This window comes from Capsella rubella, unplaced genomic scaffold (genome assembly GCF_000375325.1).
Source record: "Capsella rubella cultivar Monte Gargano unplaced genomic scaffold, Caprub1_0 scaffold_7, whole genome shotgun sequence".
Classification (NCBI taxonomy): domain Eukaryota; kingdom Viridiplantae; phylum Streptophyta; class Magnoliopsida; order Brassicales; family Brassicaceae; genus Capsella; species Capsella rubella.
Genome location: NW_006238917.1, coordinates 2,324,242 through 2,346,616, shown reverse-complemented (window position 1 = coordinate 2,346,616; position 22,375 = coordinate 2,324,242). Strand labels below are relative to the sequence as shown.

At 38.8% G+C, this 22,375-nt stretch overlaps 7 protein-coding genes across 13 annotated transcripts; 4 read left to right on the top strand and 3 right to left on the bottom strand.

Annotated features, from left to right (window-relative positions):
• The first annotated feature begins 850 nt into the window (after nucleotides 1-850).
• On the top strand, nucleotides 851-4,455 carry LOC17879824 (polyadenylate-binding protein 2). Its single transcript, XM_006283266.2, has 9 exons — nucleotides 851-1,438; nucleotides 1,710-1,828; nucleotides 2,039-2,695; nucleotides 2,781-2,858; nucleotides 2,940-3,029; nucleotides 3,235-3,372; nucleotides 3,548-3,715; nucleotides 3,818-3,976; nucleotides 4,057-4,455. Exons 1-9 carry the CDS (start codon nucleotides 1,177-1,179, stop codon nucleotides 4,273-4,275), a joined length of 1,890 nt encoding a protein of 629 aa, XP_006283328.1. The 5' UTR covers nucleotides 851-1,176; the 3' UTR covers nucleotides 4,276-4,455.
• A 906-nt stretch (nucleotides 4,456-5,361) lies between these two features.
• LOC17878758 (CBS domain-containing protein CBSX2, chloroplastic) lies at nucleotides 5,362-7,356 on the top strand. Its single transcript, XM_006284379.2, has 8 exons — nucleotides 5,362-5,741; nucleotides 5,819-5,906; nucleotides 5,997-6,061; nucleotides 6,242-6,290; nucleotides 6,551-6,603; nucleotides 6,723-6,838; nucleotides 6,943-7,000; nucleotides 7,098-7,356. Exons 1-8 carry the CDS (start codon nucleotides 5,526-5,528, stop codon nucleotides 7,170-7,172), a joined length of 720 nt encoding a protein of 239 aa, XP_006284441.1. The 5' UTR covers nucleotides 5,362-5,525; the 3' UTR covers nucleotides 7,173-7,356.
• LOC17880215 (UDP-glycosyltransferase 73B3) lies at nucleotides 7,333-9,214 on the bottom strand. The gene is made up of 2 exons (XM_006286203.2): nucleotides 8,115-9,214; nucleotides 7,333-8,030 (listed from the first exon to the last, which is right to left on the bottom strand). Exons 1-2 carry the CDS (start codon nucleotides 9,100-9,102, stop codon nucleotides 7,561-7,563), a joined length of 1,458 nt encoding a protein of 485 aa, XP_006286265.1. The 5' UTR covers nucleotides 9,103-9,214; the 3' UTR covers nucleotides 7,333-7,560.
• Nucleotides 9,215-9,839: 625 nt separating this feature from the next.
• LOC17878118 (UDP-glucosyl transferase 73B2) lies at nucleotides 9,840-11,723 on the bottom strand. The gene is made up of 2 exons (XM_006283585.2): nucleotides 10,562-11,723; nucleotides 9,840-10,471 (listed from the first exon to the last, which is right to left on the bottom strand). Exons 1-2 carry the CDS (start codon nucleotides 11,547-11,549, stop codon nucleotides 10,011-10,013), a joined length of 1,449 nt encoding a protein of 482 aa, XP_006283647.1. The 5' UTR covers nucleotides 11,550-11,723; the 3' UTR covers nucleotides 9,840-10,010.
• An 809-nt stretch (nucleotides 11,724-12,532) lies between these two features.
• On the bottom strand, nucleotides 12,533-14,396 carry LOC17878762 (UDP-glycosyltransferase 73B1). Its single transcript, XM_006283401.2, has 2 exons — nucleotides 13,268-14,396; nucleotides 12,533-13,149 (listed from the first exon to the last, which is right to left on the bottom strand). The coding sequence occupies exons 1-2, from the start codon at nucleotides 14,268-14,270 to the stop codon at nucleotides 12,644-12,646; spliced, it is 1,509 nt and encodes a 502-aa protein (XP_006283463.2). The 5' UTR covers nucleotides 14,271-14,396; the 3' UTR covers nucleotides 12,533-12,643.
• A 633-nt stretch (nucleotides 14,397-15,029) lies between these two features.
• On the top strand, nucleotides 15,030-18,583 carry LOC17879185. Of its 7 annotated transcripts, none has more exons than XM_023779471.1 (11): nucleotides 15,030-15,298; nucleotides 15,623-15,855; nucleotides 15,955-16,003; nucleotides 16,097-16,215; nucleotides 16,328-16,411; nucleotides 16,634-16,927; nucleotides 17,063-17,271; nucleotides 17,367-17,456; nucleotides 17,561-17,653; nucleotides 17,895-18,116; nucleotides 18,203-18,583. In XM_023779471.1, exons 1-11 carry the CDS (start codon nucleotides 15,207-15,209, stop codon nucleotides 18,305-18,307), a joined length of 1,590 nt encoding a protein of 529 aa, XP_023635239.1. In that variant the 5' UTR covers nucleotides 15,030-15,206; the 3' UTR covers nucleotides 18,308-18,583. The 7 variants fall into 7 exon arrangements, with proteins under 7 accessions (XP_023635239.1, XP_023635235.1, XP_023635240.1 ...); XM_023779467.1 differs by having other exon boundaries at nucleotides 15,946-16,003; nucleotides 18,203-18,529; XM_023779472.1 differs by having other exon boundaries at nucleotides 15,031-15,298; nucleotides 15,946-16,003; nucleotides 16,646-16,927; nucleotides 18,203-18,529.
• Nucleotides 18,584-19,435: 852 nt separating this feature from the next.
• On the top strand, nucleotides 19,436-22,059 carry LOC17878500 (classical arabinogalactan protein 9). Its single transcript, XM_006284307.2, has 7 exons — nucleotides 19,436-19,686; nucleotides 19,831-19,935; nucleotides 20,069-20,195; nucleotides 20,300-20,371; nucleotides 21,198-21,243; nucleotides 21,331-21,670; nucleotides 21,777-22,059. Exons 1-7 carry the CDS (start codon nucleotides 19,641-19,643, stop codon nucleotides 21,812-21,814), a joined length of 774 nt encoding a protein of 257 aa, XP_006284369.1. The 5' UTR covers nucleotides 19,436-19,640; the 3' UTR covers nucleotides 21,815-22,059.
• Nucleotides 22,060-22,375: the final 316 nt, after the last annotated feature.

Genomic DNA, 22,375 nt, shown 5'->3' with positions numbered 1-22,375 from the left:
ATTGGTCGGAGAGTCCATAACTTGGGGGAATCTGCTTTGGCTGACGAAAACCAAAGCAGTGACTAGTGAGGATGCAAGACGTAAGGGAGATGCTGAGAATGGACTAAGGCTTCTACCGTTCTACGTGCAACCCAACAAGAAGTTTAGAAAGAATATGGGGTCAAACAGTTGGAAACTGTTCACCTAGTCGTTAATTACATTTGTGTATATTCGAAAGATCTTTAGAAATGAAGCTTCGTATATATGCCTTGTGTGTTTCTGTTGTAATGCTTAAGGAAACAATTGCGTACTAAGTAGTGTACTGTATATCGCAAAATTTTATCCATTGTGTCAAAAGTCTATTGGAATATTTACTAATCCTGTGTGCATTAATTTGTAAGGGTTTGACAAGTCAAATCTTCCTTTTTTTTAATTGTCAAATCTTACATGATTTATATATATATAATTTTTGCCTATATTGGTTATGACTTTTTGTTGCATGCATATGGAAATGAATTTTAGAATTTTAGAGTACTGTAAGAAGTTTTCACCCTTTTTGACTTTCAACTTGCTAATAATAAGAAATCAACTTTATTTGAATACTGTCTAAACTTGGTTACTAATCTAGTAATCAGAGAGTTTAGTTGCTAATATATTCCAAAGTTCAATGCGCGCATCTGTTTGACTTTTCCGAAGTGACGAGAACGAGGACCGTCGAACTGTGAAAATCAAAATCTTTACGTTTTACTTCCGACTCAATCCAACGGCTGAGATATTTTACCACTCCTCCTAGGGTTCTAGAGAAATAAAATATTATATATTTTTTTTGGTTTAATATAAAAGCAGAGAATAGAGAAACTGTATTCCATCTTTAGCAATCGCTCGAGTCTCGCCTCCATTATCTCACTTCGCCGTCGCAGGCATCGCCGCCGGCAATTTCTTACCCTTATTTCATCTTCCCTCTCCTCTGCTATACCCCAAAAAAAAAAAAACAGAAAAGCCACATAAAAGATAAAAACCTTCGCTTAGCTTTTTTTGTTGATTTTGCCGTCCGATTCGATTTCTTTTGTTGTTTTTGAGTTTCTTAGGGTTCTTAGTTTGGTTTCACTATAATAACGAGAGGGGAGGGAAGAGTAACAAAAACCCCCAAAAAAGTCAAAAAAGTTTCGAAAAACCCAAAAAAAGAGAGAGAAGAGAATGGCGCAGGTTCAACTTCAGGGTCAGGCTGCGAATGGTTCGACTGTGGCTGCTGCACCGGTCACGCCCGGAGGAGCAGCCGCCTCCCAGTTCGGCACCACGTCGCTTTATGTGGGGGATCTTGATCTCAATGTGACGGACTCGCAGCTTTTCGATGCGTTTAGCCAAATGGGTCAAGTTGTCTCGGTTCGTGTCTGTAGGGATTTGGCCACTCGCAGATCACTTGGCTATGGATACGTTAACTTCACCAATCCCCAAGATGGTTAGTCTATTCAAATTTTGAGTTTTTTTTTTTGCAAACAAGCAATTTTCGATGTTATAGAATGTTAAAAGGATATTAGGGTTTGCTCGATAGTACTGGTACTAGATTTAACTTGAACGTTTTGGAAATGTTGATACTTTCCGGTGTTTGTATAGATGCAATGTGGTTGATGCTGTTCCGAGAAAACTTAGCCTCTGCTTAATCAATCTTTCTCATGCGTACATCTTATCTTGTCTTCTAATTGTACTTTTATCTTGTGTCTTTGTTGCAGCTGCAAGAGCCATCCAAGAGCTGAATTACATACCACTTTATGGTAAACCTATAAGGGTTATGTATTCTCACCGTGATCCTAGTGTTCGCCGAAGTGGCGCTGGGAACATTTTTATCAAGGTATGCTTCCTTGTCTTGTCTGTGTTCTCCCCTGCTTTTCGTTTCTGCCAAAGTCATTTGAGTCTCTGTTAGACGAGATGATTGTTTGGAAAAAAATTGAATATTGTTTAATCCCATTGGAAAGTCTTTCTTAAATAGACGATTTCTTTTGTTGTGTACTTTTTCGCTCTTTCTTTCTTTTTGGTGCTAAACCTGTCTATAAATTTGCAGAATTTGGACGAGTCCATCGACCACAAAGCACTGCATGATACGTTTTCAACGTTTGGAAACATTGTGTCATGTAAGGTTGCTGTGGATGCTTCAGGCCAATCAAAAGGCTATGGATTTGTGCAATATGCCAGTGAAGAATCTGCCCAGCAAGCTATAGAGAAACTGAACGGCATGTTGCTTAATGACAAGCAAGTGTACGTGGGTCCTTTCCTGAGGAGACAAGAAAGAGACTCGACTGCAAACAAATCCAAATTCACCAATGTGTACGTGAAGAATCTCGGGGAAAATACTAATGATGATGACTTGAAGAACGCTTTTTCGGAGTATGGAAAGATAACAAGTGCTGTGGTGATGAAAGATGGAGATGGCAAGTCTAAGGGCTTTGGGTTTGTTAACTTTGAAAATGCTGATGATGCTGCTATGGCTGTGGAGTCTCTCAATGGGCACAGATTTGATGACAAGGAGTGGTATGTTGGTAGAGCCCAGAAGAAGTCCGAGCGGGAAACAGAACTAAGGGTCCGTTATGAACAGAATTTGAAGGAAGCTGCAGACAAGTTTCAAAGTTCAAACTTGTATGTGAAGAATTTGGATCCTAGCATTTCAGATGAGAAACTTAAAGAGATCTTTTCTCCTTTTGGTACCGTCACATCTTGCAAGGTCCATTATCCTTCTCTCTCTTTCTCTGTACTGAATTGACCTTTCTAATTCACTATTTAAGAAACCCTTTCATATAATATGACAGGTGATGCGGGATCCTAATGGAACAAGCAAAGGCTCGGGTTTTGTTGCTTTCTCATCTCCTGAAGAAGCAACAGAAGCTGTAAGTCAGTTATGTTGTTATGTTGAGTAGATGTCTGAGGAGTTGTACTTCGATTGTTACTAACTGTGGAATTCTGTACAGATGTCACAGCTGAGCGGTAAAATGATTGAAAGCAAGCCACTCTATGTTGCTATTGCACAGCGGAAGGAAGACAGAAGGGTCAGACTACAGGTTTGCCTCGCTTGAAATAACCTCATCTATAGCTACCACTTCTATTGTCTGTTGGTATATCAAACAGTTGGACCTATCGTACATAAGTGTTCAAATGTTCTACTGCATATGAATAAAGCAAAAACAACAAATTTCCTAGTATTTGTATCATATACATCTTTCATTTTTCATCTCCTGACGCTGGTTGTCTACATGATGTGAATAGGCTCAGTTCTCTCAAGTGAGGCCAGTTGCAATGCCGCCATCTGTTGGTCCTCGCATGCCAATGTATCCCCCAGGTGGTCCTGGGATTGGACAACAAATGTTCTATGGTCAGGCCCCTCCTTCCATGATTCCTCCCCAGGTAATTCATCATGTTTGCTCTACTTATAGTAGCAGTCTTCTGGCTTGGCTTTTAAGTCACAGGAGAAGTTTTAAAATCTTTAGAGTCAATAGTTCCTATACACATACTTGAGCCTTTCCAATTATGTTTTGAGACTTTTCGGATAATATTAACCTGTGATTGTGCAATGCCACAGCCTGGGTATGGGTTCCAACAGCAGCTTGTTCCTGGAATGAGACCTGGTGGGGGGCCACCCAATTTTTTCATGCCCATGGTTCAGCAACAGCAGCAGCGTCCTGGAGGAGGAAGACGCCCTGGGGGAATCCAACAGTCCCAGCAGCAAAATCCCATGATGCAGCCACAGGTTCTTGTCTTTTCCTTATTCAGTTGCAATAATAGCTGCTTTACTTGCTCATCTCTCGCTTAATAGTTTATCATATGATATATCTGTTTGGCTGGTGGTTAGATGCATCCAAGGGGTCGGATGTTCCGGTACCCCCAAGGACCCCAAGGCCGTGGTGGTAGTGGTGATGTGCCTCCATATGACATGGGCAACAACATGCCATTGCCTATTGGAGCTTTGGCTTCAAATCTGGCTAATGCTAGTCCAGAGCAGCAGAGGACGGTGAGAGAATCTCTAAAAGATCAAATAGTGAATGGTTTTGTTTGAATTCTAATAATGTTGGGACTTTGGTGTGTGCACAGATGCTGGGTGAGAATCTATACCCGTTGGTGGAGCAGATTGAGGCAGAGTCTGCAGCAAAAGTAACTGGGATGCTTTTGGAAATGGACCAGACGGAAGTGCTCCATCTATTGGAGTCACCAGAAGCTCTCAAGGCCAAAGTTGCAGAGGCTATGGATGTTCTAAGGAGTGTTGCAGCTGGTGGTGCAGCCGAGCAGCTTGCATCCTTGAACCTCTCTTAACTTGTTTTACCATTTGATCTTGGCTGTTGTCTCTCGCATACAATTGGAGTTGTTTCTTCTGTTTTGTTTTATCAGGGGGAATTTGTATTCCTCCACATAACTCCCACTTTTGTGCTGTTTTTAAACCTTCTTTTTGAAATCACAAAGGAAAAACATATCTGCTTTGTTCTTTGGATTTTACTAGCTTGTTCTTTTAATTTTTAGTTACTTGATCGACTAAGGTAGTCTTCACGGAAGATGAAGTTATAGATATGAGGCCGATGCAGGTGATCCTCCACTCTGCCCTTAGGAATGTGATTGTTGATTCTAATCTTTTTTCTTACCAGTTTTAAAGCTTTTGTTTTATGGCGAACTCGCGAAAGGTAGCCTACATCGATTTGGTAAAAATGATCTCAATTAACTTTTTTGTTAACATACCTCATGATTTATATAGATAGAATCTTCGTAGAGGTCTGCTGAAATATGATGGGATCTTGTTTGGTTCAAATCTTACCATTGTTATTGTTTTAGACTTTGATATGATTTTCGGAACACTTTTTCTGCATCTACTGTATTCATTTATGTACTTGGATGCAGTAAGAAAACAGTATCTACGGCAAGAATTTCAGACTATTTCATACACAGAATATTTGATTGTTTTCCAGCAAGTTGCGCCATGAACTATATAACCAAATTGTGGTTTTTGCGCGTGTGTGTGTGTATGTTTATTCGACAAGTAGATGCAAAAACAATTTTTTAGGTCTGATGACATTTGTGAACCACGTCGAAAGTAATAAAGTATGACCGACGAGTATCTTAAAAAATCTCTAGATATTTGAACTAATGTCAACAACGAACAGAACACGACATAGAAATCCAACAACACTTGAAACCAAAAGAGAGTTCAAATAAGGGTTTCTTCTTGCATCGAAATTGGACTTTTGAGTTTTGACAACCAAAAAAAAAAAAGGTTGAAAAAACCATTTAGAAATTGACGACCCAAAAGAAACGTAAAAAGAATAAAAATGCCGACCAATCATCGACCATATACCAAAACTGATATGTGGCTAATGTCCCCACCAGTCCACCACCTATCATATCACAAACTTCTCTTGTCTTTTTTTTTTTCTTTGTTCTCCGAATTTTACCACCCAATCAAAAACGCTTCTCTTCTTCTTCTTCTTCTTCCAAAAAAATTCGACCTTTGTTTCTCTGAGATTTCATAGAAAAGATTTCATTGGAATCCGTGAGTGACAGAGGATAAGGCGATTATGGGTTCCATCTCTTTATCCAATTCTCTGCCCATAACGCGACTTCCGCTACTTACTTCACTCAATCATCATCAGTGCTTTCTTCCGATTTCTTCTACATCTTTCTCTCTTCCTCCTCTCTCTAATCTTCGTCGCTCCTCCTCTTTTTCACCCTCAACCTCCGTCTCTGCCTTCTTCGCTGCTCCTGCCAGTGTCAACAATAACAACTCTCTTCCCGTTAGTCAAATCTCCTCCTTCCAGATTTACCCCTTTTTTCTTTTTTATCTTAAACTTTTCAGATTTGTTTGGTTCAGGCACGAAACGGGGGCTACACAGTTGGAGATTTCATGACACCCAGGCAGAATTTGCATGTTGTCAAGCCTTCAACCTCGGTCGATGATGGTAATTATGCACAACATGATTACCATTTCTCTTCTAATCACTAAGTCTCTAAGTATGTTCTCTTTTCTTTTTATTTTGTTATCTTAACAGCATTGGAACTTCTGGTTGAGAAGAAAGTCACGGGATTGCCTGTAATTGATGATGATTGGACTCTGGTATAAACTTATTTCTTTTGTCATTGCGTTCCTCTGTTTAGAGTCTTTAACAACAAGCTCATGATTTACCATACTAGTACCACAGCTACCGTCTTCGGTTTTGTTACTGGTTTATTGTATTCAGAAGCTTATAAGTTATGCTTTATCTTCCTTTGACCTCTGCTGTAACTTCTCCTGCAGGTTGGTGTTGTTTCTGATTACGATTTGCTTGCATTGGACTCCATCTCTGGTAATGTTTACAAAGTTTTTAAATCTTCTCTTGGTGTGATGATCACTATATATATGGTTTCAGTTTCATTATATTTTACAAGGAATAAATACTTTATCATTTGTTAAGGAGTTGAACCATATTCTGGTTGTTGGATTTTCACTTCTGCACATCTGGTGGTTCTTTGTTTTGTGGACACATAGTTTTCATGTTTAGTTTTATTGTCCAGAACGTTTTATGGTTTTGTATAATTCAACTTAACCTCTTGTTTTTTGTCTTAGGCCGCAGTCAAAATGATGCAAACTTGTTCCCTGATGTCGACAGTAGCTGGAAAGTATGTTTCTCCTTATCTGTTTATGGTTTGCTTTGTTTGAGGACTAGTGTTTGTCTCATTTACATCAAACTTCTGGTGATGAGTTTACTTATGATATTTTCCTATTTCCTTTTCGCCAGACGTTCAATGAACTCCAGAAACTGATTAGTAAGACATATGGAAAAGTTGTTGGAGATTTGATGACACCTTCTCCTCTAGTTGTCCGTGATTCTACCAATTTAGAAGATGCAGCCAGGTAAATGGTAGAAGCTTAGGAGGAATGAGTTCTATCCGATTTTTCTAGTGGCATTGTATTTGTGAGCTACGTTTCTTACAAGATCTGTAACCATTTGTCTCCAGGTTGCTTCTGGAAACAAAGTTTCGAAGATTACCAGTTGTGGATGCAGATGGAAAACTGGTGAGAAACTCAGTCTTTTCTTCTTCTTTGTGCAGTTTGATTTGGTCTGATCTTTTCAGTATCATCTAAACACTGTTTTTCGTTTCCGCGCAACAAGATTGGGATCCTTACAAGGGGAAACGTTGTTAGAGCAGCGCTGCAGATCAAACGGGAAACCGAGAACTCTACATAGCTAGCTAGTAAGCAGCAGTTATAGAGCAGATCCCTCATATCTGCTATAGTTTATAGTAAAATATATTTATTCCATTGATAAGTATATATAATATATGTATGCACACATTCACAAACAATTTTTTGTACTTTAGGAGTTACATTTCTCAGACTCAGAACTCTAGACAAATGGTATTTGATACACATATATATATTTTATTGTAGCACAAGTCTTATCACTACCAAACAGAATTGAACTACTTCACAAGATCTAGTTTACTGTTTTTATCTTCTTTTTCTCACTGAGCTCTTCAGTAAAGCTATTCAAATAGTAAAACAAAGTCCCTCCTTTCTCCACCACGCCTCAATCTCAACTTCTCCTCTGCTTACTTGCTTCATTGTCACCTCTCTCAGGGCCGTCTCACGGTAAACTCCTCTATGAAACTGTTTATATCGTTAACAGAAGACCCTCCTTCTTCCACTGCGGCCTTAGCCATCTCTGCCAGCTTCTTTGCCTGCTTCCGCCTCTCCTCTGCCTCTTCCCCAACCAACACCTCCCTCATCGCTTTATCCACTTTCTCTCTGCTAATGAAATCTCCCGTACCCCTTACATGCTTTTGCGCTCCCACGCTCACTCCTGTCCTGAGCACTTGCGTAACCAATTTCTCGTTGTAGAATTGCTCCGCTCCAACTGGCCATGTCACCATCGGTAGCCCTGCAGCTACTCCTTCAAGAAGCGAGTTCCAGCCGCAATGGGTCACGAACCCACCGGTTGCTTGGTGGTCAAGAATCAGCACCTGAGGAGCCCATCCTCGAATTATCATCCCTTTACCTTCTACCCTCTCTTCAAACCCTTCTGGTAACCATTCTCCTTTGTCACCTGTTCATACCAAATATTGTTTCAGATTAAAAACAGATCAACCCAAAAATACAATTATATTGTTTCAGAGGTTACTATGAATACCAGTGTTTTTCCTCACAACCCATATGAAATTTGTGCCAGAAGCTTCTAGCCCTGCAGCGATCTCGAATAGCTGCTCGTTCTTGAAGTTTGCCACGCTCCCAAAGGAAATGTAAATGACTGAATCTGGTTTCTTGGAGTCAAGCCATTTCATGCATTCTACCTCATCAATGCTAGCTTTCTTTCCTCTCCCAGCCTTCTCCTCAAATCCTCTGCTGTACATCGAGAGCGGACCGATATGCCAAGCTTGCTTTTGTATAAAACTTTTGTAAAAATCGGCGTAATCAGGTTCAAGCTCGTAAAAGCTATTCACAACAACTCCTGAGCTCTTCACTTCCGATTCTTTAACCTCAATCATAAAACGCCCCACCTCGCTTTCTTCATCAAGGTCTGAGATCTGTTCTTTAGTCATCAGTATGTTCCCAGGGAGATCAGGGATCACAAATGTCTCAGAACTCGAAGTTACTCTGTTTTGAGGCTGATGCGCTCTGATGCAATATTCAGAGCACAAAGAGAAGTAGCCAGTGCCGTGGAACACAAGCCTTGGCACATTGAACTTCTCAGCAGCTTCAGTAGCCCATGGGAAGAACATGTCGGCAATGAGACAATCCGGTGTAGTTGTCTCGAGGAGCTTCTCAAGCTGGTCTTTGAAAAACCTTGTCGAAAGAATGAACTTTAAGGTCAGATCTTGCCTACCAACGTAGTTGTCTGAGGTGAAGAAATCAGCGTTTTCGCATCCTTGTGGTAACCCGAGCTCCACGCAAGGGAAGTCGAAGATGTGGATGCCGATATCGAGACCAGGATTCAGGTTCTTGAATGCGTCGATTTGTTTCTGGAGGATCTTGGCGTTGAGAGGTGTGGTGAGGATTGTAGATTTGGCGCCTCTGGTAGAGAAAAGCTTAGCCATGTCTACAGTAGGTATCATATGGCCATGAGCCATGATAGGGAACAACATAACATGGAGCCTACGAGGGGAATGATCAGTACCCATGTTTGAATTTGGTCGAAAAGAAAATGAGATGTTCTGAGAAACTTAAAAGAAAAATAGTTATGTGAAATGAGAGATTTTGAAGTGATGTTTTCGTGTTTGTAGTAGTATGAGTTTAATACATATCGTCTATGTGTTTATATATAGCATAAAAATTCACATGGAAGCTTGGATCATGGGTGGGACTATTTTTGGGTATATATAATGGTTTCTGACGTGTTTACATACGTCACTTTGTAAGAGTTTTCATTTTTCAAGGTCCTTTGGAACCAAAATCTTGTAACTTGCAGATCGTTATTTATTTACTATCATTAGTTTATCTCTTTTTTATGGAAAAGAAAAGTAAACTGTAAAAGTGATTTGACTAAGATAATTGAAAAGCATTTACTAGAGAATATATACCCTATTGTAGTACTTTATTCATTACACGTAGGGGAGTGATTGCCATATGCAAATTGCTATTTGGAATGTATTTTATTTGGAGACAAGAAACAAGAAAATACTAAAAAAAAAAAAAAAAAAAAAAACGTTACAACATAATTCTGCTAAACTATAAAAATTACAACCACCGTTCTTTACCAATATCACAAACTTATATGTCACTTTCAAATTTAATGAACAAATCCAACTTTTCTTCACATAACAAAAGACATGAAAAATACTTCTTAACACTTGAACAGCAGGTTAGATGGAATTCAACAGCTAATAAAAACAACATAAGTAAATTGTTGTGATTCAAGAAAGAGTAACTCAAATACCAAATCCATTATTCATTAACTTTGCATCTTAATCCGTATGCTAATTAACGGTGCTTTATTCACTTAGCCTATGCTTTGTCTCTTATATATATTTGCATTAGGTTACATCTTTACTTCTCATAGGAGATTCCTAAACGGAATCTATATGTAAAATTATGAACTAAACTCTTCTATGAAGTTATTTAAGTCGTTGAAAGAAGACCCTCCTTCTTCCACTGCGGATTTAGCCATCACCGCCAGCTTCTTGGCCCGCCTCCGCCTCTCCTCTGCCTCTTCCCCAACCAACACCTCCCTCACCGCTTTATCCACTTTCTCTCTGCTAATGAAATCTCCCATAACCTTCATATGTCTTTTCGCTCCCACGCTCACTCCTGTCCTCAGCACTTGCGTAACCAACTTCTCGTTGTAGAATTGCTCCGCTCCAACCGGCCATGTCACCATCGGTACCCCTGCAGCTACTCCTTCGAGAAGCGAGTTCCAGCCGCAATGGGTCACAAACCCACCGATCGCTTGGTGTTCAAGTATCAGCACCTGAGGAGCCCATCCTCTTATTATCATCCCTTTACCTTCCACCCTCTCTTCGAACCCTTCTGGTAACCATGCTTCATTGTCACCTGTTCACACCAAAGTTTGTTTAGAAACCACAGTTGTATTACATTCTATATAGGCTGATAATTGTTTTAAACTTGGATTACAATTAATACCTGTATTTTTCCTAACGACCCAAATGAAACTTGAGCCAGAAGCTTCTAATCCTTGAGCGATCTCGATGAGCTGCTCGTTCTTGAAGTTTACCACGCTCCCAAAAGAAACGTAAATGACTGAATCTGGTTTCTTGGAGTCAAGCCAATTGAGGCATTCTACCTCATCAACGTTTGCTTTCTTTCCTCTCTCAGCCTTCTCCTCAAATCCTCTGTTATAAACAGAGAGCGGACCGATGTGCCAGGCTCTCTTCTGTACAGAGCTTTTGTAAAAATCGGCGTAATCAGGTTCAAGCTCGTAAAAACTATTCACGACAACTCCTGAGCTCTTCACTTCCGATTCCCTAACCTCAGTCATAAACTTCCCCATCTCAGACTCTCCGTCACCATCTATGATCTGTTCTTCAGTAATCAGTATGTTCCCAGGGAGCTCAGGAATCACAAATTGCTCACAGCTCGAAGCTACTCTGTTTTGTGGTTTATGCACTCTGATGCAATGACCAGTTGATAAAGAGAAGTAGCCAGTGCCGTGGAACACAAGCCTTGGCACATTGAACTTCCCAGCAACTTCAGTGGCCCAGGGGAAGAACATGTCGGCGATAAGACAGTCTGGTCTCGTTGTCTCAAGGAGCTTCTCAAGCTGGTCTTTGAGAAACCTTGTCGAGAAAAAGAATTTCAATTCCATCTCGTTTCCATCATCATTGTTTGAAGTGAAGAAATCAGCGTTTTCGCATCCTTGTGGTAACCCGAGCTGCACGCAAGGGAAATCGAAGATCTGGATGTCGATTTCAAGACCAGGATTCAGGTTCTTGAATGCGTCGATTGGTTTCTGGAGGATCTTGGCGTTGAGAGGTGTGGTGAGGATTGTGGATTTGGCTCGTCTGCTAGAGAAAAGCTTAGCCATGTCTAGAGTTGGTATCATGTGGCCATGAGCCATGAAAGGGAAGAACATGACATGGAGCTTTCGATGACCATGATGATCACTACCCATGACTGGCCGGTTGAAAAGAATATGAGATGTGTTTGAGAAAATCTGAGAAAAAAAAACAAATAATAGAGAGATGAAAGAGCTCGTAGAAAATATATTAAATTATTTATTCTCGTCTTGATGAATTTGAATGGTTATAAAGAGTCTATGATTGATTGATATATCTAGATAAAGAACAAGAAATCACGGAAATTTTGGATTCTGATGAGTAAAAAACATAATTCGGTAACGGCTACTGACGTCTTCGCATACGTCTCTAGTTTTGGTTTCTTTGGTACTTTGCTCTTTTAACGTGGCAGAGTTGTCGTAGTAATCTATGATGACTTGTCAAGGTCTTTTGTTAGAACTTGTAACTCGGTTTTGGGATTAATTATCATATCATGAGTCATGACACATACATAATGTTAACATCTTCGAAAATAATAATTATTTTTTTAAACATTTTCGGAAATAATTGTTTAATGCGATGGGTCCTTTTTTTTTTTTTTTTTTTTTTTGTCACTTACATGAATTAATTTTGCTGGTTTTAACTCCGATGGTGCATAACTACATATCCATAACACCCATGCAAAGCAATGGTTTACTTGACTTGGTCAATTAGGGTCTTTGCACTAGAGAAAAGTGTGGTACACGAAGAACGTATATTGCAACTAACCTTAGACTTTTGTTTGAGATTAAAGACGTTTCCCTTAATCGATGTGACGACTGATCGAGAGAATAAAACAAAAACGAAATATTATTAAGGTATGCAAAACTGGTTGATGCTAATTACGGAGTTATAATTGTTAGAGAGAGTTTGATGCTAATCAAATAAAATGTGTGTGGCATTCAAATACTCTCTGAAATTTATTATAATAATTTTTAAAAAGAAGAGTTAGAAACTGATGTCGGTGTGTACCAAATCTATATGGATTCCGTGTCGTTCTTGTTCTTTTTTTTTTAACCTAACTTCACTTGTTGGGTTTGTGTCCTCGTTCCTTTACCAATAGTACCAACTAAGAAGGTCATTCTTTGTAAATTACTTGAATGATCAAATACAATTTTCTGTAGTAATTTTTGGTAACTCAAAACCAGTAGAATTACAAAAACATTGTTCCTTATCTTGCAAACCGTTCAGTTTTTTGTTGTGATTCCTTCTCTTTTTGCAGTTTAACTAACTTAAGTTCTTCCATCAACGTATTCAACTCAATATATGAAGATCCTCCTTCTTTCACGGCGGTTTTCGCCATTTCCCCTAGCTCTTTTGCCCGTTTCCTCCTCTCATCTCCAGCCATCACTTCCTTGACCGCTCTCTCCACTTTTTCTCTGCTGATGAAGTCTCCAACGACTTTCATCATCTTCTTCACTCCTACACTCACTCCTGTTTTCAACACTTGTGTCACCAATTTCTCGTTGTAAAACTGCTCGGCTCCCACGGGCCACGTCACCATTGGCAGTCCCGATGCTACGCCTTCTAGAAGCGAGTTCCATCCGCAATGCGTCACAAATCCGCCTATTGCTTGGTGCTCTAGTATCAGCACTTGTGGTGCCCATCCTCGGATGATCAATCCTTTTCCTTTCGTCTTCTCTTCGAATCCCTCTGGTAACCACTCCTCCTTCTCACCTATTCATATATTAATGCAAAAGAGTATGAAACTTTAACCATTATGTTTTCTCTTAACGAAAAAACAGAGGATTAAGCTGAAAAACAATACCAAGAGAGAGAGAGATGTCTATGGTACCTTGGCTCCCATATTTGTTAACCACCCAGACAAAATCATGTCCTGACATTTCCATCCCAGCTGCAATCTCTATAAGCTGATCTTTATTGAAGCTTGACATGGTTCCAAAGGACAAGTAAACCACTGAATCACATTTCTTGGAATCAAGCCATTTCAAACATTCATGTTCATCAATGCTCGCCTTTTTACCTCTTCCTGCTTTCTCCTCGAACTTTCTATTGCCTAAAGAAAGCGGACCGATGTGCCACGCTCTTCTGGCCACAAATCTCTTTAGAAAACCAGCGTAAGCAGGTTCAAGCTCGTAAAAGCTATTCACCAACACACCAAAGCTTTCTCTCTCTGATTCTCTGATTCCCTTCATAAACTTCCCCATTACAGACTCTTCTTCTTTCTCTATGACCTGTTCCTCTGTAATCACAATATCTCCTGGAAGTTCAGGAATCACAAAGAGCTCAGAACTCGATGCTACGTTCTTGTAAGGCTTGTGGAGCCTAAGGCAATGAGAAGCACATAAAGAGAAGCAGCCTGTTCCGTGGAACACAAGTCTCGGTACTCCAAACTTCTCAGCTACTTTAGTGGCCCAGGGGAAAAACATGTTGCCAACTAGACAGTCTGGTTTCATTGTCTCGAGGACATGCTCTAATGGCTCTTGGAAATATTTCATTGCAAGTAAAAACTTTTGACCCAAGTCACCTTTATCTAGGTCAGGGCTCGAGAAGATGAAATCGGTGTTCTCGCATCCTTCTGGCAAACCGAGCTCTGTGCAAGGGAAATCAAGGATCTGGGTTGTGATGTCTTCGAGACCCGGGTTCTCTTGGTTGAATGATTTGATGGGTTTCTCGAAGAAGAGCTTGGAGTTGAGAGGAGTAGTGAGGATAGTGGATTTAGCTCCTTTGGTAGCGAAGAGCTTGGCCATGTCCAGAGTCGGTATCATGTGGCCGTGAGCCATGAAAGGGAAGAGCAAGAAATGGAGCTTATTAGAGACTTCGCTCGAAGTTCCCATGTCTTGCTGATAAGAAATCAATATCTGGGGTTCTGTAGAGAACAAATTGAAAAAAAAATTGAATGTGTTGTGTATGAAGAAGTTTGAAGGTAAGAGTATGAAGTTTGACAGCAAACGATTGGTTCTTATGGAAACACGATATTTCACACTTTCCATATAATATTTAATCCATAATCTAATCCCTTTAATAATGTTATATTATAGTATTAGTACAGTATATGATAAGATCGTTTTTGACGTCCAAAAGTGCATCGTTTTGCCAATAATACACGACAGACGGAGACTTGACGAGTGTTGCAAACTCTGTTTTGATTTACAATCACAAAAGGACAAAAACTCTAAAAATCAATGTTTCTAAAGAAGAAAGAGATCAATAGTTTTAAAAGTATGGATAGATTTGATTTTCTAAGTTTCGTAATCGACTAATCGTATTATATAAAAATCGGAAATAGAAAAAAACCAAAATCTGGTCGAGCTCTGAGTCAGATTAGCTTGTCTTCCTTTTGACATATTTTGAAACTGACAAAAATGTCTATGAATTACAAAAAAAGAAAAAACATATGATATCCTCATGGAATCCCCACGTCATGGCATTCGTCATTCTTCTTTTGAATCCATCTTCATATCATCCCGTCAATTGGGCTTCTCCTTACTGGGCCTGATCCGTAACATTCCGGTTTAACCGTAAATTGGATTCGGAACGCAGAACCTCATTGGTTTGGCTCGCCACCACCAAACCAAACTATTCTCGTTTCGTTTCTTTACAATCGTGTTTTTTTATTTTTTTTTGGTCTCTCTTCAACAGAACTTTAAATCCTGTATTTGAAACAAAATTTCACAAGCGGCTTTTTGATCTTTTTGATTTGTCAAAGGGCTTTTTAGTTTCATTAATCTTTTCTTTGGTTGTTTGTTGAGATTCCTGCAAAGATTATCCTCATGCCCGACGACGATAAAGAAGAGTTGCAGGAATCCAAGGAAGAAGACTCCTTCGTTTGGGACAACGATACGCAGCTCTACATCCATCACAGGCTACGTCTCTTACCAAATTTACTCCCTTTTTCCACTCTAGGGCATTTTATTTTATAGCCTAGTTTCCGTAGCCCCGATTTAGTTTTGTAATAAATTAAGCAGCCATTGTCCATTGTTTAGGTTCTGATATCTTTGTGTTCAATTCTTGTATCTTACATAGTTTACTGTATAAGATATCTACTATTTAGGTTTTAACGATAAGGAGTTGATAAATTATTGAGGTTGATGCTTGATTCCATTAAACTTAACAACTATCCTTGCACATGCCTAATGTTTTTGATAATTGTATGCTAACTTTGTTTTTAAATTTTGTGAATTTGCAGTAGTGGGTTTTATCATGATCCAAATGCTGGCTGGTATTATTGTAGCAAGGATGGTCGTTACTACAAGCATGAGAATGGTGAATATCTTCCCTTAAAATATGACGAGTCTGGCGTGAACCCTCCTGGTGATCTATCCGAAGATGATTCAAGCAGAAATTATGCTCTTGCTCAGGCTGAGAATGTAGAAAATGAGTTTAAAGTTTCACTGAGTAATCCTGAAGAAGCTCCTTCAGGTAAGTTTACATGTAGTGTGCTGGTGAATTATTGCATAGCATCTATAATAGATTATTGGATAACTGATAGACATACTATTTGCTCGAAAGAGCCAACAGGGTACTCAAATGACCAGGAACATAAACATCCTCAACGACCTTCCTCATGGTAGGTTATATATCTTTTATTGTCATCGTAAACTTATATATCTTTCTTCATCTTATGGCTTATGATTTTTTTTTTTTCTTTTCTTTGGATCAGGGTGGAAGATGCACTTATTGAACTTTATCTGGCTGGTTATAAACAACAGCCCAGTAATTCCAGCTATAAGATGCCTTCAGGGGAATATACTCAGGATCATCATATGTTGTCAGCTAATGGTCTTTGCCTCGGATAGTGCTTATTAGCCTTTTATATTGCAAACTTTGGAATGAATTTGCTCTTCAAGTTTGAAATTTTAGGAGAGAAGCTACAATTGTGTTTGTTCTCCAGGAGATGATGATGCTGAGGAACTTGAAGAGGGAGAATGGATTCCTGAAGAGGATTTTGATCCACAGGAAGAGAACTTTTATGAAGGTGTGTAATCTCCTTATGTTCTTGTTATCTGCTTTCATTCTGCACCATATCGGCTTTCTTGGTTATAAGGTTATTGAAATATTAAGATAATAAATCCTTTTTCCTCATTAGCTGATCTTAAGTGTTGAATGATTAACTATCCTGTAATGTTTTTAACAGAATCTTGTTACTTCGATCATGTTTTTTTTCTGTAGCTCATATTCATAACTTTGACGCTCATAGTTTCATTTCTAGCTGCTCCTTCAAGCGAGGAAGAAAGATGGCTAGCACAATATGGTCAAGTCATCGAATTCCCAGAGAAGACCCTGCCTGAGATCCCGTCTGTTGATTTGTGGGATTGGAAACTTGTTTGTGAAACCAAAGAAGCTTTAGCTGACAATAAACAGGTGGCTAGGTTAGTAGGGAGGCTGGTCAGACGGTCTGCCAACCTTCATCCATCTGTGGCTTCTGGTGGCACACTTCTCAAAACTGCTCCAATTTGTGAAGCACGACTTCACCTTGTGCGAGTTAAGACAGGTTTACCTTTTCCTTCTAACGGAGTCTTGTTCCTGAACAAATATTGTTTTGTTGAATGGTTTTCGTTAAGCATATGTGCTTTGTTGTATGGGGAACCATAGAAAACGAATCTGATTTTCAAATCATTTGTTCCAGGTCAGGTCTATAAACTTCGAAATCCTAGTGCCAAATACCTTGCATCCTTGTCAGTATATGACTCCTCCAACCCAACAAAAGATTGGGGATTCCCTGATATTTCAACTGCATGGCAAAATCCTGATACAAAACGCAAAGTTAAGAAGGTGAAACCAAAAACTGACTGCAAAATTACACTGAAGCATCGTGAAATCGAGATGACTAAAGAGGTACTCTAAGTCTACCTTTATGGCTGAATTCTTGTATTGTGTGTTTTAGAATGCCTGTGAAGGATGTTAAAATTCTGCTTCTGCCAAATATCTAGCAGGAGACAAAACACAAAGCTAAGAAGGTGAAATCAAAAACTGACTGCAAACTTACAGTGAAGCCTCGTGAAGTCGACATATTTGAAGAGGTACTGAAAATCCACCTTCATGGCTGAATTCTTGTATTTTACGTTTCAGAATGTTTGTGAACGATGTTGACATCCTGCTTCTTGAACTTCTGCCAAATATGTAGCAGGAGACAGAAAGAAAAGCTAAGAAGGTGAAACAAAAAACTGACTGCAAACTCACAGTGAAGCCACGAGATGAAGTCAATATGATTGAAGAGGTACTCCAAATCCACCTCCATGGGTAGATTCTTGTATTTTTATGTTTCAGAATGTTTGTGAGGGATGTAAACATCCTACGTCTTGAAGTTCTGCCCAATCTCTAGCAGAGACATTTTTCTAAAGCTCTGTGTATGGGGGCTTCCAGTGAGAAACTTAATTCTGAGATTTAGTGTTATTAGAACCATAATAAGCTACTATTTTGAGATTTCCATTCTTGCTCGTTGTTTGTTTTATCATCAGAGAAGCTGTACATACAGAGATAGAGCCGCTGAGAGAAGAAATTTGCATGGCGGATATGGTGTTGGGCCAGGTCAAAAAGGAACAATGGTGGGCCAGAACATGGACGAGCATTCAGTTCCCGACACAGCTTCTAAAGAAGAGGCAGCAACAGAAGCATTAGAGTTATCATTTGGATCTGGAAGCTATGCAAGGAGGATAATGGGAAACATGGGATGGAAGGAGGTAACTTGTGAATCTATCTCTTATGAGTTTTTGGTGTTATTTGGTGTCAAGCGTAATTATGGTTATTGGGGGAAATGGTAATGCAGGGTGAGACGCTCGGGAAGAATACAAAAGGTTTGGTTGAACCGATACAAGCTGTGGGCAACACTGGGAATGTAGGGCTAGGTTTTCCTCAAAGGAGAAGGAAATAATCTGAGGAACCAGATTTTTAACAGGTTCTCTCTTTATGGGACTCTTTAAGGTGTTCATACATTACATGAGAATGTGAAGCTGTGTAACTATAGTACGTGGATTGGCTTTTATAACAAAGCTTCTATGAGACTGAGGTTGCATAAATTAGATAAGGCAAGAAAAATGAATGAAAACAATGTATTTTGATTGAAACAGTCAATTTAATATCCCAATTAGAGATGTCCAGTGTTCTTTTGGTTGAAAAAGTCAATTTAATATATAAACGGATTAGCCAATTTCTTTGAAATCTTTCACTATGAATAAAAAGGTATTTCAACAAAGTTCTGCAGGAAAATTGTTTAATCTTATATTCCTCTCTATATATAACTCAAAAGTTTCTTCTAGATTACATCTGAAAGGGTTATAATCTCTCGTAAGCTTGAAAACTTATCCCATCATCTTCAATAATTGGTCTACGAAGAAAGACTGGACTTAATCATCATACCACTTAAACTTCAAATGATGTGAATGCGTTTTAAGTAATGGTTTTGGGATGTTGTTCAGTTTGAGCGCCATTGGACGCATTCGAGTGAAAGACTTTTGGTTTTTGTCTCCATCCTTTTGAGTTCCAGCCGCCGTATATCATCATCCGCAAAGGTAATAAGTGGTATCTAGCAAAAAAAACAAAGCTTATCTATATTGACTTACCAAGTGTGATATATATATGTAGTCGTGAATTTTTTAATAATAATATTGATGGATAGAAGATTTTATTCATTGTGTGGATTGTGTAGAACCCGTTTGCCGTGTCTCCAAATCTTGTAAAGCTTTCTTATCTCGAACCACACTATTAAACGGTCGTTACGATAAACATAGTCTGCAAAACCGACTTTGACATATTTTTGAAATTTAAAGTTTTTAAATTCATATTAATAGTGATTGAGAAATTTTGTAAAAAGATTATCATTCGTCAAATTTTATTTAACAAAAGGAAGAAAATAAGAAAAGAATAGATATTTATTAGACTTTAAATAATTGAGAGAAAACAATAATTAAAAAACGCGTAAATTAAATTAAATCTAAAGCCGTGGTGAGAGATAAAGAGAGTTATTTATGTAAAAGTCAAAATAATGGTCAGCGGCTTACGATACGCGTCTTGTTCTTCTTCTTTGAAAGCAACTTCTTCGTAATTCATCAAAGTTCCCATTTTTATTTTTATATAAACCAACCGGATTCTCTCTCTGGTGGATTCAGCTCCGTTCGTTACCTTCCTTTTCTCAATCTCGTTCTTTTCGTGCAAACCCTAATCTCTCTTTTGCTTCTTAACATCAATCCAATTCCTCTGTTCAATTCATGTCGATGATGTCGGGTATACAAGGCCAGGTTCTCGAGGTCACTGGTTCGTACCTTTTTCTCCTCTCTCGCGTCCCTTCGTGTCTTTTTATGTTCTTCAACCTAATTTATGGACCCTTTGAATATTCCTAATTTATACATAAAGGTGTTAACTTTTTTTTCTTTTTCTGGAATTCTTTTGATTATTCAGTTGTTGGGTGCCAGAAATTGAAAGACACCGAATGGTTTTCAAGGCAAGATCCATACGTCGTCCTTGAGTACAGCGGCGCAAGACACCGTACCAGAACCTGCACAGGTCATCATTAGCTCTTCTATTCATACGATTTGTCTCAGATCCATATAATTTGCAACAAAGTTAAGATCTTTCAGTTCTGAAAGAGGTTTGAAGCTTTACTAATCTATTAAATTGATTGATGGGTTTGTTTCAGATGGTGGAAAGAACGCTGTTTTCCAAGAGAAGTTTATGTTCACTTTGCTTGAAGGGCTTAGGGATCTTAAGGTAGCTGTCTGGAATAGCAATACTCTCTCCACTGATGACTTCATTGGGAATGCAACGTATGTCACTTTCCCTTTGTGTGTGTGTGTTTTTTTTATGCTTAGATATACCTGATCTGGATTTCGAATTGAGTCTTTTGCTGTCTGTTGTTTCTTTTGATTAGGATTCAATTGCAGAAGGTTCTTTCTCAGGGATATGACGACTGCACCTGGACTCTTCAGACTAAAACTGGGAGGTATGAACCATTAGTTTTACTTGTTTTGGTTCCTTTTGCATTTGAGTATCATGATGCACATTGGTCTAGCTGATTTTGGTGATGGACTTGCTCATTTTTAGTGAAACCTTTGATGTGGTTTGTACTTTATGGTTATTGAAAGTGTAGTTTCACCAATTGCCTCGCTATGTTTGTGTGTCTTATGCCTTCTAATAAAGGAAGTTTTAGTTCTTGCCATTTACTAAAATTGCTGACATGGTTTTGTTTACTGATCAGAATCGTTATGTGAGTTCCTAGTCATTTCTGGTGTAAATAGAATTGCAATCTACTTGAATTCAAAGAACTTGCACCTCTTATCATTGCCAATCTGGGAACTACTTGTTCAATTTATTCCTAATAGTATGTGGATAGTAATTATTATGAGGAGCTTTGAATGTTTTGTTTCTACATCGAGGATACTCACAGTTAATGTAGCATTCAGATTGGTATTCTCTGGAACTTATTAAGACAACTAGACGTTTTGAGATATATGGAGTTGGTATTGTCTGTTGTTAGGTTACTTCAAAAAAGAGAAACGAAGTTCCGTTTAAACATTGTAGCATTAAATTAGTATTTTTTAGGTATGTCATTTTTATTTTTAACAGGAGAAAGTTATAGATGAGCACAATCAACTATTGTTTCAGTCCATACAAAAAAAAGGCTATGTGTTCTGTTTTCTTAAATCCCTGTAAAGTCGGTTACAACATGCAAAAAATTGGTAGCTTGACCTCAGTAATTGCTCCTTATAACTTAGATTGTTGTTTGATTATAAACCTTCTGAACATGAATCAACCTTTCTGTCTTTCAGATTCGCTGGAGAAGTAAGACTCATACTGCATTATGCAGGAGCAAAGGTAAAGTCTGAGACTCAGTTAACAACATTGTTTTACATGTTACATTATAAACAAAAGTATAAACATACAATCCATTCTTGTATGCAGAAACATAATTATGCGGCTGCTCCATCAGCTCCATATGCGCCTCAAGTGCCTCAATACTCAGCACCCCCTTCTGCATCTCCGTATTCATCAGCACCTCCTTCTGCATCTCCGTACTCATCAGCACCATACACTGGACCATCTCTATACCCACAAGTACAACAATACCCACAGCCATCAGGATACCCACCAGCTTCAGCCTATCCTCCTCAGCCATCTGCGTATCCTCCTCCTCCGTCAACCTCGGCTTACCCTCCGGTACCTTCAGCTTACCCTCCTCCTCCACCATCCTCAACTTACCCTCCTCCTCCATACCCTCCTCAACCTTCGTATTACTCACAAGGTACAATAATTGTCCTTTCTTTTTCATGTATGTGCTTCAATTGATAGCGCTTGCTGTTCTCTAACTATTTTGAATGGTGGTTGATCTTGTTTCTTCTTGTTTCCAGGTCCATACCCAGGACAATACCCACCTCCTCCGTACTAAAAGCTCGGGCGTTTAGAATTTGACGGAAAATGGTTATGATGTATAGATAATAGTGATGGTGTTTCCTAGAATATGGTGACGAATTTATTTCCTTCTTTTATATCTTCTTTGTGCTATTGTTGGCCTTTGCAAATTCTAGCGTGCTGGTTAATTTTTTGTGATGCTTATTAGAAGTTGGAAACTTTTCATATTATTAAGATCGCAGATTCTCTTTCAAATCTATTGAATTATTACTCCAAACCCTTCTTTTTTGTGTGTCGATAAAGCATCATTTCTCAAGGGGTTCAGTCTTAAACGCTTAAGATCTGGAATGGAGCCATGTGTGTTACTGTTTATGATCATGGATCTTCTGAAGTTTCTCATCAGATAGTAATTAGAAAAGGGAATGTGGTCAATGCATCGTATATAGCCATGTACTGTGGTTATTAAAACATTAAACAAAAAAAAAATATTATTGTTGACAATTGCCACAAAAAGGAGTAGAATTTAGTTAAATTAGCCGACAGATTTTACTGCACTTTGGTTTCTCGATCTCTACTCCAATGAGTAAAAGTGAGTAAA